The 14,983-nt window shown below is 36.9% G+C and overlaps 5 protein-coding genes across 6 annotated transcripts; 3 read left to right on the top strand and 2 right to left on the bottom strand.

Moving 5' to 3' along the window:
* The first annotated feature begins 20 nt into the window (after positions 1 to 20).
* Positions 21 to 2,711, top strand: LOC129789326 (threonine--tRNA ligase 1, cytoplasmic). Of its 2 annotated transcripts, none has more exons than XM_055826095.1 (4): positions 21 to 134; positions 379 to 427; positions 490 to 932; positions 990 to 2,711. In XM_055826095.1, the coding sequence occupies exons 1-4, from the start codon at positions 72 to 74 to the stop codon at positions 2,574 to 2,576; spliced, it is 2,142 nt and encodes a 713-aa protein (XP_055682070.1). In that variant the 5' UTR covers positions 21 to 71; the 3' UTR covers positions 2,577 to 2,711. The 2 variants fall into 2 exon arrangements, with proteins under 2 accessions (XP_055682070.1, XP_055682069.1); XM_055826094.1 differs by having other exon boundaries at positions 24 to 261.
* Positions 2,399 to 7,274, bottom strand: LOC129789408 (UDP-N-acetylglucosamine--dolichyl-phosphate N-acetylglucosaminephosphotransferase). The gene is made up of 3 exons (XM_055826215.1): positions 6,971 to 7,274; positions 6,339 to 6,911; positions 2,399 to 3,260 (listed from the first exon to the last, which is right to left on the bottom strand). Exons 1-3 carry the CDS (start codon positions 7,249 to 7,251, stop codon positions 2,771 to 2,773), a joined length of 1,344 nt encoding a protein of 447 aa, XP_055682190.1. The 5' UTR covers positions 7,252 to 7,274; the 3' UTR covers positions 2,399 to 2,770.
* Positions 3,533 to 6,320, top strand: LOC129789392 (beta-1,4-mannosyl-glycoprotein 4-beta-N-acetylglucosaminyltransferase). The gene has a single exon (XM_055826189.1). The coding sequence runs from the start codon at positions 3,831 to 3,833 to the stop codon at positions 5,121 to 5,123; it is 1,293 nt and encodes a 430-aa protein (XP_055682164.1). The 5' UTR covers positions 3,533 to 3,830; the 3' UTR covers positions 5,124 to 6,320.
* A 52-nt stretch (positions 7,275 to 7,326) lies between the features above and the next one.
* On the top strand, positions 7,327 to 10,333 carry LOC129789319 (ribonucleoside-diphosphate reductase large subunit). Its single transcript, XM_055826083.1, has 3 exons — positions 7,327 to 7,443; positions 7,535 to 7,623; positions 7,708 to 10,333. Exons 1-3 carry the CDS (start codon positions 7,425 to 7,427, stop codon positions 10,021 to 10,023), a joined length of 2,424 nt encoding a protein of 807 aa, XP_055682058.1. The 5' UTR covers positions 7,327 to 7,424; the 3' UTR covers positions 10,024 to 10,333.
* On the bottom strand, positions 10,293 to 14,916 carry LOC129789434 (RNA-binding protein 42). The gene is made up of 3 exons (XM_055826249.1): positions 14,796 to 14,916; positions 14,001 to 14,737; positions 10,293 to 10,532 (listed from the first exon to the last, which is right to left on the bottom strand). Exons 1-3 carry the CDS (start codon positions 14,834 to 14,836, stop codon positions 10,411 to 10,413), a joined length of 900 nt encoding a protein of 299 aa, XP_055682224.1. The 5' UTR covers positions 14,837 to 14,916; the 3' UTR covers positions 10,293 to 10,410.
* Positions 14,917 to 14,983: the final 67 nt, after the last annotated feature.

Here is a 14,983-nt window from a genome sequence, read left to right as displayed (position 1 = left end):
TAAACAAGCATAAGCTCATTGACAGATTTTAGTACACTTTTAGCGTGAAAGGAAACGTGTCGGAAAAAGCCATGAGTAACGAAAACGTGGAAAAATTGAGTGAATTAAGTGTTTCTGAGAAAAAGGACCAAAAGGCATGAAAATTTAATGCTATTGAAACATTTCTGAGTATATTTTTCAATGGGTTTATTGGCAATTGCAAAGAAAATCAATAAACAAACTTTAGTTCAATTGCGTCATCTTCAGCAATTTTCCATTCTGGTTTGTTTAATGCAAAAAATCAACTGTAGACAGTGATAGATTTCCTTTAGTTGCTACTCAATCATACAAATCTTTTTGGCGTGTTTATAATTTTTGCTTTTCTTCTTTATGTTGTAGGCGGGAAAGATGAGAAAAGATAAAAAAGCCGATTCCGGAAAGGAGAAAGGTAAGAGAAATATATTTTCTTTCCAATATTCTCTATTATCATTATATTTATATGTTTTTCAGTTCTTAAGGAACTAAATCCCCAACCGGATTTCATTCAACATCGTTTGAGTATGTGGGATACACTCAAAGCAAAATACTTGGAGGAACTGGCTGCAAAACCCAAAAATAACATCGATGTGACACTTCCGGATGGAAAAATTGTAGCTGGTACATCATGGCAGACAACCCCGTACGATATTGCTGTGGGAATTAGCAAGGGATTAGCTGATAGTTGCGTGATCTCAAAAGTGAATGATGTTCTTTGGGATTTGGATCGACCATTTGAAGAGAATTGTAGATTACAGCTGCTGAAATTCGACGATCCGGAAGCACAAGCTGTGTTCTGGCACAGCTCTGCCCATATCTTGGGTGAAGCGATGGAAAAAATCTATGGAGGGCACCTCTGCTATGGACCACCGATTGAGAATGGCTTCTATTACGATATGTTCATCGATGGGGATGGGGTATGTGGAAAAAATTACTTTGAAAGAATTTATTTTCACATTTTTTTTCTTTTTTAGATTTCCACAAATGATTATAGTGCAATGGAGTCTCTTGTGAAGCAAATTGTAAAAGAGAAGCAACCTTTTGAGCGCCTAGAAATGAAGAAAGAAGATCTTTTGAAAATGTTTGAATACAATGAATTCAAGAAGCGAATCTTGAATGAGAAAGTAAACACAGAGACCACTACAGTGTACCGCTGTGGTCCACTCATTGATCTATGTCGTGGACCCCATGTGAGAAATACTGGTAAAATCAAGGCTATGAAAGTCACCAAGAATTCCTCAACCTACTGGGAGGGAAATAGTGAAGCTGAGACACTCCAGCGAGTATACGGGATCTCCTTTCCAGACCCCAAACAGCTCAAGGAATGGGAGAAGATTCAGGAAGAGGCTGCAAAGAGAGATCATCGAAAGCTCGGAAGGGAACAAGAACTATTCTTCTTCCATGAACTCTCACCCGGATCTTGCTTCTTTCAGCCACGTGGCGCCCATATTTACAACACCCTTGTGAACTTTATTAGATGCGAGTATAGAAAGCGTGGGTTCCAGGAAGTAATATCACCCAATATGTACAACGCCAAGCTGTGGCAAATTTCTGGGCACTGGCAACACTATGCTGAGAATATGTTTTCCTTTGACGTTGAAAAGGAAAAATTTGCACTAAAACCAATGAATTGCCCTGGACATTGCCTCATGTTTGATAATCGCAACAGATCTTGGAGGGAGTTGCCATTGCGAATGGCTGACTTTGGTGTGTTGCACAGAAATGAACTCTCTGGAGCATTGACTGGACTAACACGCGTCCGACGATTCCAACAGGATGATGCTCATATTTTCTGTGCTCCCGACCAAATTAAAGCCGAAATTATGGGTTGCTTAGATTTCCTCGATAGCGTCTACAAAGTTTTTGGTTTCTCGTACAATCTTGTTCTCTCTACCAGGCCGGAAAAATATTTGGGAGATCTAGAAGTATGGAATGAGGCTGAAAAATCTCTGGAGGAAGCACTGAATAATTTTGGCGCTGCATGGAAGATGAATCCCGGCGATGGGGCGTTCTATGGTCCAAAGATTGACATCACTATTCTCGATGCTCTTAAGCGCCCCTTTCAGTGTGCAACAATACAGCTAGATTTCCAGCTACCTATTCGATTTAATTTATCCTACGTATCAGCTTCCGGTGAAACCAAACAGCCTGTGATCATTCATCGAGCTATCCTTGGTTCTGTTGAACGTATGATTGCCATCCTAACGGAAAATTATGCAGGGAAATGGCCATTCTGGCTGTCCCCACGGCAAGTAATGGTTGTGCCTGTTGGGCCTCCATTCAATGACTATGCTGATACTGTTCGCAAGCGTCTCTATGAGGTGGGTTTCATGGCAGAAAGTGATCTCGATGATGGGGATACGATGAATAAAAAGATCCGGAATGCTCAATTGGCGCAATTCAACTTTATTCTCGTTGTTGGAGAAAAGGAGAAGACTTCCAACACAGTTAATATTCGTACACGTGATAACAAGGTTCATGGCGAATTGAGTGTTGAAGATCTTATTGCAAAATTGAAGAAAATCCAATATGAATTCACCATAGGAGAAGATTTGCAGTAAAGTTAAAAAAAAAGATAGTGATTTTTTCATTATTCGGCACAGTGAGTATGCATTTTCAACTCCTTCTCTGCGCTAATAAACTACATTATTAAAAATAATAAAATAAAGTATAAAAAAAAGATTCAGATCTACAAATCTTTGGCTCTGTATTTTATTTTTTTTTCTAAATTGAAATAAACTCGCTGCCTAGAAAGTCAGTATTTGTAGAAATACCCCGCAAGGGGGTAGCGTATCATAAAGGCCACACATGTGCAAACAACTTGAAAACCCATGAGAATCCACGTCACACGATCTTCACGCATTGGTCCACATTTAAGGATGACAAAATTAATCAGGGTAAAATTATTGGTACGCACAACACCATCATTTGCCACCTCCCACTTTATCAATCGCAAATGCTTGAAAATGTTCACAGCTACCTTCCCGAATGGATGGAGTTGGTTGTAGCAGAATTGTGTCTCACTCACGTCCAATTTATCCGTTGTAGAATTGTACTTTGGTAGACGATGTCGTGGGCATGGGATAAAGTGAAAAAGCTGTGGTACGGAATATAGGAAATTGATGACTTGGGGGATGAAGAACAGCAAGACGGTTTTACTGAAGTGCCCCAAAATGCCCACAACTGCAAACGTCATTCCGGAAAAGTAGCAAAATGTGTCGCCTACGAAGACTTTCGATGGATATCTGTTGGAAAAAATTAAACATTAATTTTGGTTTTAAAACTAACGAGAATTTGGTAAGGATGATAGGTGGAACAAAAGAGAAGATAAGGAGTATATTAAATCAAAAACGTGTAAAATAAAGTTTGCACAATATGTAGATATCTATAAATTTTCCCTAAAAAAGTATGAAAGGATGTACATACGTACAAGTAGGTATATAATAGCAAGTTCGAATGAGTATTCGTACGATGATAAATAAAGCGAAGAAATACGAAACGGAAAATGAACTATATATAATATGTATACATATAAACATTACATATTTACTTTTGATTCGCTGTGTGCTCCATTAAGAATTTTCTCAAAAATTTCATTTTTTGTTCTCTATCGCAAGAAAAGCTACATTTTAAAACTGAGGTGATTAGTCGACAATCTGAAGTAGAAATTTGCTTGATAAATTAGATAAATTGAAAAAAAATGCGTTGTCTTTTCGATGGGCAGACTGAAAAATCAATGTGACGTGAAAAGTGTGGTGAAGAACGTACGGGTGATTTATCCTAAAGAGAAACATCATAGAGCAATCAGTCTCTAAATGCTTAATAGAATTGATTCCAAACTATTTCTATGGATTCTATTTCTTGTTCAATTATTCCTAATTGGAGCTATATTGCGCTTCAGCATTATTTCCGGACCACCACACGATGGATCGACTTCACAGGATTCCAACATTAAATTCATTAGTAGGTACGACAGGAAGACACAAAAACTGAATCAGGATATTGAGAATTTCTCAATAGTGCAACTGGGAAACTTTACGAAAACTTTTGTAGAAACTCCATATACGAATGTCCTCCGGAGGCAACCTGTAACTTGTTTTCGTGAAGGCACAGTGATACAGAACGATGGAACAGTGGGTGTTGATACAAATGATACAGATGATGTGCGTTGTCAGTGTCATCCGGAATGGCATGGACCAGATTGTGGGCAACCTGAAGTTATTTGGAGAGCATTTGTTGCAGCTAAAATTCCCTTGAACTTCACACAATTTCACCGAGTTCGCCATCGTATCATCTACTTCATCCAATCCACAGCAGCTAGTTTGCAAGTGTTGGAAATCCAAATTTTGGAGCTCATTGACATTGTGGAGCTATTTATCGTATGTGACCTCCTGGAGTCGCTCTCATTGAGAAAATTACCTATCCTCAACACCCACCGTCACAGAATTATCCTCATGCACCACCGAGAATGCACCGTAGCTGACATATATGGTCATCTGATGGAACAATTGCCAAAAGATGTATCCCTTCGGGATGACGATGTTATCGTGTTCAGTCACCTCGATGGGATTTTCAATCGAAGAGCTATTAATTACTTCAAATGGTACGAGAATTGGCCACAGCCCGTGCGCTTTCGCCACAAATACAACGTGTTCGGGTTCTTCTGGCAACATCCCGATAGCACTGTGGTCAGTGGATTTGCTTGTTATCACAGCATTTTCCAAGACCATCCCAGCGAATCGCTAAATCGTGTGCTAAACCTCGATAGGGCAGCAATGATTGTGGGAGATTTAAATCATTTTGGTGGGTGGTTGTGTAAATTCTGTGCTCAACCAATTGACATTGTGAAACGCCTTGAATATGAATTTCAGCATGAGCATTTCTCATTTGATAACAATAAGAATAAAATGATCGACGTGAGCTACGTTCAAAATCTCATAGCTCAGGGATTATTTGTGAATGAAGACGTCAAACTCCAGAAAGTCCAGAGCTTTATCAACAAGTACTACACACCCAAATATGTTGAGCAAAATAGTTGGAATTTTGACAATATCATCACAAATATTTATGCCCATTGGGAAGAGGAGAGTGATGATGAATACTTGTAGATCTTGGAAAAGATCTAGGAAAGGAATCTAGTTAATTAATTAGCTAGTGCATTCGAATACAATTTAACATCGCAATTACAGATTAATCAATCTTTAAATTTATAAAACTAAACGATTACAGCAAGAAGCTAATATTGGACTATTTTTTTTAATCTAGAATTAGTTATTAGTTAGACATTTTGTTATGTTTTATAAATTAATTAAGTGAAAATTAAATTAAATGATTTGTAAATTGTTTTATGAAAAAAATCAGGGTTTTTATAACGGTAACACTGTTTTATGGCCAAATAAAATAAATTAAAACAAGTACGAGTATTAAAAATATATATAGCATCAATTCCAAACACAATTCTAAAGCCCAAACACAAAATCAGAATCAGAAAATATAAGGAATTCTCAATTGAAAGTTAAAATTCAGACTAGTAAAATTAAGTAATTTTTATTACTTATCAGTTTCGATTTTAGGGCTAATGAATGAAACAGACAAAAGTTTAGGAAAAGTTCGGTATATAAGACTTTGAATATAACTTATATCTCCGTAATGTTCGGCGCTCTATAAATAAATGTTGAATCTTTGTCCAATTTTTGCTTCTTAACTGTTTGATAATTATCAAAAATATTTTTTTGGAAGAATCTCAAATGTTAACGAAAAGCAAAATTTATGATTTTAGATAAAAAATTTTTATCACAATATCAAAATACAAAAACGACTTATGCATTTACTACAAGGTATAGCTTCTTTTTCGCAAAAAAAGCTTCATCAGAGAAAGAGGAGAAAAAACAACACAGTTCTGTGATAGTCTGAGAATTGATTGGAAACATATTTTGAGAGAAAAGAGTTGTCGTGTAACATTATCATGAAAAACAAAATTTTCTTATCAATATAATCACACAGGAGCACAAGTCAATACAGGTTTGAAAGAAATGAAAAAAAAAAGAAAGTTAAGTGACGTGTAACTATTTTCTCTTTTTTTATAGATCGTATTAATCGGTATACCATGCCTTATTTCACAGAATAAAGAACGATTGTAATGAAGACTGTCGATAGAATAGTAAATGATTTCATTTAATTTCATTAGTACTAAATTAAGACTGTAATTAATACATACCGAAGGGATACTAATAAAGTAACAAATTAGTGAATGTTGTAACTTTCAATAAACTATAATAGCTTAAATAAAAAATATATATAGAAAATTAGAGAATTTTACTCACTTATTGTGCAGCCAGAGAGCGTATGTTGTACCAATGTAGGGTAGGAGCATGAAGAGAGAAAATGAATGTCCCTTATCTGATCTTCCCATGAATATCTCCAAGCAATTGAATATTACAATTGAGACTGCAATGATGAGTGATTGCCCAACTTCGAGGCCATTTATTCCTGCCAGAATATTGATAGCATTGGTGCAGAAGACAGCTAGCATTCCCATGTAGATGTAATATAGAAATCCAATGTCCAGGGAGTCCCCAACAAAGGGACGCACAATGTTGGGCATAATGACGGTGGTTGAATTGAAATTGACATAATATACCATAAGAAGGGGCAGGGATGCAAATGTGGGTAGAAGAAGCTTTATCCTCCACCTTAGATCTAGAACATCATCCGCAAAGCCAAGAAGAATCATGCAGCAGATCGACAAGAGTGCCGAAATGAGCTCAACAAATTCATTGTGCGGAAAATGGGCTGCCTTTGATGTCCCCAGAATTGGTTCCATGAAAGGAACTGGGATGAAAAGGAATGACACCACAAGGAACATTGATGCTGTAACAACACCCATAGATTCCGGGCTAAAAGACAAGTGGTAGATTAGAAAGGAAAAAAATTGCATCATAGCTCTTTTTCCTACATTTTGATTTTTTCCTTTTTACTCATGTCTATCCCAAAGACGTTTGCTTGTATAAACATATCCTTGAGTCTGGGTATTAGGCGATTTGTTACAACAAGTGCAATCACGGAGAGCACCGTATTTATTGCAAGAGGCACAAACATTTTGGAAAGGTGCAAAGAGAAATATAATTGAACTCGCGGCACTTTTGAACAATTTGAAATGTCACAATCATATGATATTTGTTTACATAAAAAAAACCCATGCAAGAAAGCCTCTGAAAAACTGAACGAAAAAGTCATCGTTAAATCTAACCTGTACAGAACGCTGATGCAAAAAGCGCGGCAATCACCAGGCGTCTTTTATAAGTTGTGTGACTTTCGTGTTGGAAAATTTTCATATTTTACATTATATTGTGCAGCGTAAAATTCCTATATTTTGTCAAAAAGACTTTTAAAAATTTAAAGAATACGAGATGTTTGTCTACAAGAGAGGTAATTATCGATTAAGGATGCAAAGAGCTGCAGAAGAAATGTGTAGGGCACACCTTGCTAATTCACTTTATTACACCTAATTTCTCTGTAGATGGACGGAAAGAAGACGTAAATTGCGACAAGATAACTTCTCGCATAAATAAGCTATGCTATGGGTTGAATATGAATTTTGTGGATCCGGTGAGTAAATATTGCGAAATTCTTATGGCATTAACCTTAGTCAGGGAAACTTAAAAAAAAAAAATGATTGACTTTTGTTCATAGCCGGCTATCACGAAGAAGGTGAAAAAGGGAATTTATTCAGGAGTAACGACACCGGAATTGGACAATTTGGCAGCAGAAACTGCAGCTACCATGACAACAGATCATGCTGACTATGCGGTCTTGGCTGCCCGATTGGTTGTCTCTAATTTGCATAAGGAGACGAAGAAATTGTTTTCTGAGGTTATGACAAATCTGTACATGGCAATGAATGAGACTACCGGCAAGTGGTCTCCAAAAATTTCTGAATATCACTACAAGATCATTATTGCGAATGCTGAGAAGCTTAATTCGGCCATCGTGCATGATCGGGACTATGGGTACAGCTATTTTGGCTTCAAGACACTCGAGAGGTCATATTTAATGAAGATCGACGGGAAAATCGCTGAAAGGCCCCAGCATATGCTGATGCGAGTATCTGTGGGAATTCACGGGAATGACATTGCTGCAGCCATTGAGACGTACAACCTTCTATCACAACGGTATTTCACGCACGCATCACCAACACTCTTTGCAGCTGCCACTCCAGTGCCTCAGCTATCATCTTGTTTCCTCCTGTCCATGGCTGATGACAGTATTGATGGTATCTACGATACACTGAAACAATGCGCTCTAATCTCAAAGTCTGCAGGAGGGATTGGTGTTAATACTCACTGCATTCGAGCTCGTGGTAGTCACATTGCTGGAACCAATGGCACATCGAATGGACTCGTACCGATGCTTCGCGTCTACAACACTACTGCTTGCTACGTTGATCAAGGTGGGAATAAGCGCCCAGGTGCCTTTGCAATATACCTTGAGCCCTGGCATGGGGATATCTTTGAATTCCTAGACCTTAAAAAGAATACCGGCAAGGAAAAGGCACGAGCACGAGATCTCTTTTATGCGCTCTGGATTCCTGATTTATTTATGCAGCGTGTCTCCGAGGATGGTGAATGGAGTCTCATGTGCCCTAACAAGTGCCCTGGATTGTTTGATTGCTGGGGTGAAGAATTTAATAAATTGTACACAAAGTACGAAGCAGACGGTCAGTACATTCGTAAGATACCAGCTCGAGATCTTTGGTTTGCCATCATTCAAAGTCAAGTAGAAACGGGAACGCCGTATATGCTGTACAAGGACGCATGTAACCGTAAGAGTAATCAGCAGAATATTGGTACAATTCGCTGTAGCAACCTCTGCACCGAGATCGTTGAATATTCGTCAAAAGATGAGATTGCTGTGTGCAATTTAGCATCAATTGCACTTAATATGTTTGTACTGCCCGATAAGACGTATGATTTTGAGAAGCTAAAGTCCGTCACGAAGATTGTCACACGCAATCTCAACAAAGTTATAGACATCAACTACTACCCCGTACCCGAAGCAAAGCGCTCAAATATGCGACACAGACCGATTGGTATTGGAGTTCAAGGTCTAGCGGATGCTTACATTCTCATGCGCCTCCCATATGATAGCAAAGAAGCCAAGAAACTCAACCAACAAATCTTTGAAACCATCTACTATGGTGCTCTTGAGGCTAGCTGTGAGCTCGCTGAGAAGCTCGGACCATATGAGACGTACAATGGAAGTCCAGTGAGCAAGGGAATTCTGCAGTACGATATGTGGAATAGAAAGCCAACGGATCTTTGGAATTGGGATGAATTGAAGGCAAAGATTGCTCAGCATGGTGTTCGAAATTCCCTGCTTGTGGCTCCAATGCCAACGGCTTCTACGGCTCAAATTCTTGGCAATAATGAATCCTTCGAACCCTACACATCCAATATGTACACCCGTCGTGTTCTTTCTGGGGAATTCCAAGTGGTTAACAGCCACCTGTTAAAGGATCTCTCTGAACTACGTCTTTGGAATGATGAAATGAAGAACAAATTAATTGCCAACAATGGCTCTGTGCAGAATATTCTGGAAATTCCTGAGGATATTCGTGAGTTGTATAAAACCGTGTGGGAAATCAAGGTGAAGACAATGATTGAAATGGCAGCTGACCGTGGGGCCTTCATTGATCAAAGTCAATCATTCAACATTTACGTGGCAGAACCTAACTATGGGAAACTCACTTCAATTCATTTCCATGCCTGGAAAATGGGCCTCAAAACGGGGATGTATTATTTGCGCACTAAACCAGCTGCTAATGCCATCCAATTTACTGTGGATAAATTAAAGCTGAAGGAAGATGTGAGCAATACAGATCAGACTCCCATTAATGGGGATGCTGTCACAAATGGGATGAATGAAAAGGAAGAAGATGTAAATCAGGGACGTGCCGAAATGCTCTGCTCGCTGGACAACAAGGAGGCTTGTCTCTCATGTGGTTCGTAAACTACCACCATGTGCTTACGGACAACTCTGCACGCTTGCAACTGCTTTAGTCTAATTAATATCTTCATTTTTTTTAATTGAAAATAATACTAATTCACAGGTATCGTTCAGTTTCCCCACCCACAAAATTGATCTCTAGAATACAATTTGTCAATTTATGAGATTTATTTAAAAAAAAAGTTGAAAAATTTCATTTATAAAATCTCACACCGACACATAGTACTAATCCTATTTTAAGATGTTCTACACAAATTGAAAATACGCTGTAATTTCTTCAATTTCTCGGAATAAAATTTACATTTTATTTCTATGTCAGTATTCTTCAGCTTAATTATTTCAGAATTACTCAATGACAATTCATTATAATGTTTCAATTCACACGCGCTTTCAGGATTTAAAGAGTTGCTGCAGCATTTTCTTCTCTTGTTCCTTCTTTTTCACAGCATCCACACTCCTTGACTTCCAAGTGCTCTTACGTAATTTTATTGGACGACTTCCCACATAGCGCCCTGTAGAAGAGAATGAGATATATATTTCTTCAGCGATTCCCTTCTTATTAAGTGCGTTGTCGATGAATAAGCTCATTTAGCCTATTAAATTTAGGTATTATACGAAGGGTGTTTTCCTCATCATGGAAATACGGGCAAAATATTTTAATTTTCTATTCAATAGGTAAAAATACACGAAGAATTTGTTAAATTAATTTCTTCCGCGTGCCATAGCTCACAGTTCATTCATTTCACGATATGTAATTTACATTTTTCTATGAAAAAAATGTGAGGGAAGAATAAGGTAAGCTATTGGATTATTAGTTGAAAAAAAAATAACAAAAGGGTCAATTATGCTAAAAACACTTCCCTTAAAAAACATTTTTTTTTTACTAATTTAGATAAAAAACACTTAAAAAAAGTATTTTTCTAACGTTTCATATCATTCATTCATATCATTCAACATTTGGTGTTAAACGTTTTATTATCTAATGATTACCTACCTAAACTTTTTTTTATATTCCACATTTTGTTCCAAATTTTAAGCTTTTTTTTAAAATACTTTCTATTATAATTGAGGAAGTAAATTCTTATCTACATAGAGCTATTAGACACCCAAAAACACTTTGCAGCTATTCCATTGAACTGATGATAAGATACTTCTATTATTACATTCTATCAATTTTTGTGAAAAAAGTACTATTTGGAGATAATAAAAAAATTGCCCAAGTTAGTAAGTAAAAAGAAAATGAAATATGAATTAAATTCTATTTTACCAAATAATTGAGCTGTTTTTTTTTTCTTTATTATCCAGCGATTTACGTCACATTATGTTAAATGGGTCCCGGAGGCTAACGCCTCCTGTGCACTGCGACCTATGTGAGCCTATTGTGCGATTTATTTCGAAGGGTTTTTGGGAAAGAGAAGGTCTTTAAAAGTATGCATGTAGGTTTTTAATCAACTCCTACAATCTTGGGATGAGCGGGATAAAAACTCCTACACTAGAAAGAACGTTATGCACGAGGTTCATGGTAAGTCCCCCGTATGTAACCAAAATTGGTTTTTAAATTATTGTAGGGGATCATTAAAGGTTCAAAATAAGCGTGGTCATTTCCCGGAAAAGCACTGGGAAACCTATGAATTTTCCGGTTTTCCGTATAACCTATATTGATTTATTTCTCAATTTCTATCAATTGTAGAATATTGCGATTGGTGTCAAATGAAAACTATATTAATGCTTAATATTATATATTAAAACCATTTTCCAAAATGCACTAGAAGGTGAAAATTCGGAAAGATTTTCCGATCACGCATTTTTCTTTCGCCTCCCATTTCCACAATATTGCATGGGACCACCTGGAACATCCCTTATTTTGTAGCTTTTTTAATCCCCTTTCATTTGGTATAGCACTTGGTAGGGAAATCCGCTGGGAAAACTCACTACAGAATGATTTTCCAAAGTTAAGCACATTTTCGCGTTGGAAAAAAAGAGATGGGCAATTTCCCCTCTTTGATGTTTCCAGAATGTTCTAAGAATTCCCCTTGAAAAAAATTGTCCATCTCTTTTTCTCCAATGCGAAAATGTGCTTAACTTTGGAAAATCATTCTGTAGTGAGTTTTCCCAGCGGATTTCCCTACCAAGTGCTATACCAAATGAAAGGGGATTAAAAAAGCTACAAAATAAGGGATGTTCCAGGTGGTCCCATGCAATATTGTGGAAATGGGAGGCGAAAGAAAAATGCGTGTTCGGAAAATCTTTCCGAATTTTCACCTTCTAGTGCATTTTGGAAAATGGTTTTAATATATTATATTAAGCATTAATATAGCTTTAATTTGACACCAATCGCAATATCCTACAATTGCTAGAAAATGAGAAATAAATCAATATAGGTTATACGGAAAACCGGAAAATTCGTAGGTTTCCCAGTGCTTTTCCGGGAAATGACCACGCTTATTTTGAACCTTTAATGATCCCCTACAATAATTTAAAAACCAATTTTGGTTACATACGGGGGACTTACATTGAACCTCGTGCATAACGTTCTTTTTATATCACTCAACTACATTAAAATTTCATAAAGTTTACTGAGAAATGCTTAATCATGGCATTTCATAAATCATCTCTTTGTGAGTTTACAAACATAAAGGAATTTTGCTGTAACAAATGGAAGGAATGCACAAAGTTCCGAGGAAATTATTTGCCCTTTCCACTTTTAGAAGAAATCATCCGTTAAATAAAATACTTCCCTTTCTACCTACACTATTTTATATCGAAGATTCAAGAGAATTTTAAAGACTTCATATTGGCATTTTAAAGGTTTCTTATTAAACTAAATACTAAAAGATAACTATACCTAAAAAAATCGGTATTAATCAGCTCTTGAGATTTTTAAACAACAGATTAACCTTAAATTGATTCCTCTTGAGCAAATTGCCGTAATTCCTTACTGAGAAAATTTTCCTTTTCCTAAAAAATGTCTAAAAAGAATATGAAATCACAGGATATGATTGTATATATATACATATATTTAAGAAGGAACTCTGTGCCACTCTGAGTAATACGATATAATGATTTGCTTATTTTACATCCCTTCATTCGTGTTTTGACGCTCCAACTGAATGGACGGACGACCCAAAAAAAAATTATTTATTGAGAATTTTAACTCTTAAAAACACGCGGTACTTGTTATTCACAATAAATAGGAAAAACAGTGATAAAGTAAGTTGATAAAATAATTTCGAAAGTCTCTCTAAAAAATCATATGATTTTATTTTAAAATGAACAGTACCAATTGGGAAGAGAAAAATGTTGTGCTCTGTTAGGATTTTTTACAGAATATTGTACTTTAGTTATGACATTTTAAAAATGTTGTGAATACTTTTAATATTAATCCCTAAATTATGTAGAAGTCAAAATTTTTTTTAAAATAATTTTTTAGGACAAAAAATTGTTAAAAAGCTTCCTTATTTTGTTTTAAAAATGTAGGGTCTATTTTTGTGCCTTAATTCAACATCATAACATCTAATTTTATAAATCTCTAAAATGTCAGGATGATGAAAATCTTTCATGGAGTTGCATTCCTCGCATTAATCTCTTCTTACACCAATGCGGAGTATGTGCCAAAAACGGAGGAGTTCACAATTGCCAAGAAAGATCTCTTCATGTCTCGCGGTTGGGGAGCTGCGGGGATGCCCTATCCAATTTTTTACCTTAATCGCTACACACAAACACAACAGATACAGCATAACAAGCTTGATTTACCTAAAATTGTAAATCCTTCAAATGACTATGTTGTGGAAGAGTATTTGGACAAACCCAAAGAAAACCTGTACACTACCCACCAAAAAACTAATCAATCCAGAAAAAATCACACCGTTCCTCATCTCTTTGTCTCCTATGCTTGGGGACCTCTTGGGTAAGTTACGTTGAAAATGAGACCCTTTATAGTAAAAAATTATACGTCTAATGGAATAAAACAAAAGGCTTACCATCCATTTCTTTCATGGCGCGTATAAAATCCTGGGGCTCCTTAAAACTGATAAATCCAAATCCTTTGCTTTTCCCCGTGCGTTTGTCACGTAGTACTTTTGCCTTCTGGAAGGATGAATATTTATTGAAGGTACGCGTTAGCAATTCATCGTTAACATCGTTCCCTAAATCGCCACAGAATATTCTAAAATCATCATCAGGCCAATCAGCCAAGGATGAATCCTCCCACACTTGTCCTCCTGCCATCCGAATAGTTTTCCTATTCCTCTTGCCCTTTCGATCTTCATGCCCGAAACTTTGGAGAGCTGAAGACGCTTTTGCCGCCTGGATAGCTGCCTCTGCGATGGGATTTGGTCCGGATGGTTTTTCTGTCTTTTGCTTCTTTAGCTTATTTGTGACTTCAAACTGCAAAGATGACATGTCCATGACGGCAGGCTGAATGGGTGCAGATACACTTGGTGAAGGTCTATTTGTGTACAATTTTGGAGCGCTACTAAGCACAACAGGCGTAGGCTCAGTTGAGTAGGACTTTTCAATTGGCTGTGTTTGTGCCATCACCGGCGGCGTGAACGGGGGTATAATCATCGGTGGTACAGGTGGTGGAGGGACACTAGAGAGCTTCTGCTGAACTTGGCTGTATGTACTCGAGTTAATTATTGGTTGCTGCTTAACTTGACTTGGAATGAATTTGTTTACAGACAAGGGCACAGGCGGATTTGCGATTTCAGCCTCAAATCTACAATTGAAATGTTTTTTAGCTATTTGTTTTGATAATTGATGCGAAAACAACTTACCTTGACATTTCATCTTCCATATTTTTTCTCTTTTCACCCATTTTTACAGTTATTTTGCACACCTACTTGCGAAAACCCAAAACAAACGTTTCCCAAACGTAAAAAAATAAGGTTAGAAGTGTTATCAAGTGGTGTACAGTAAGGTAGTGGTTTCTCACATCGGATGTACTCCTTATGCTCATTATTTT

This window comes from Lutzomyia longipalpis, chromosome 2 (genome assembly GCF_024334085.1).
Source record: "Lutzomyia longipalpis isolate SR_M1_2022 chromosome 2, ASM2433408v1".
Lineage (NCBI taxonomy): Eukaryota > Metazoa > Arthropoda > Insecta > Diptera > Psychodidae > Lutzomyia > Lutzomyia longipalpis.
This window is presented reverse-complemented; position numbering and strand designations above follow the sequence as displayed.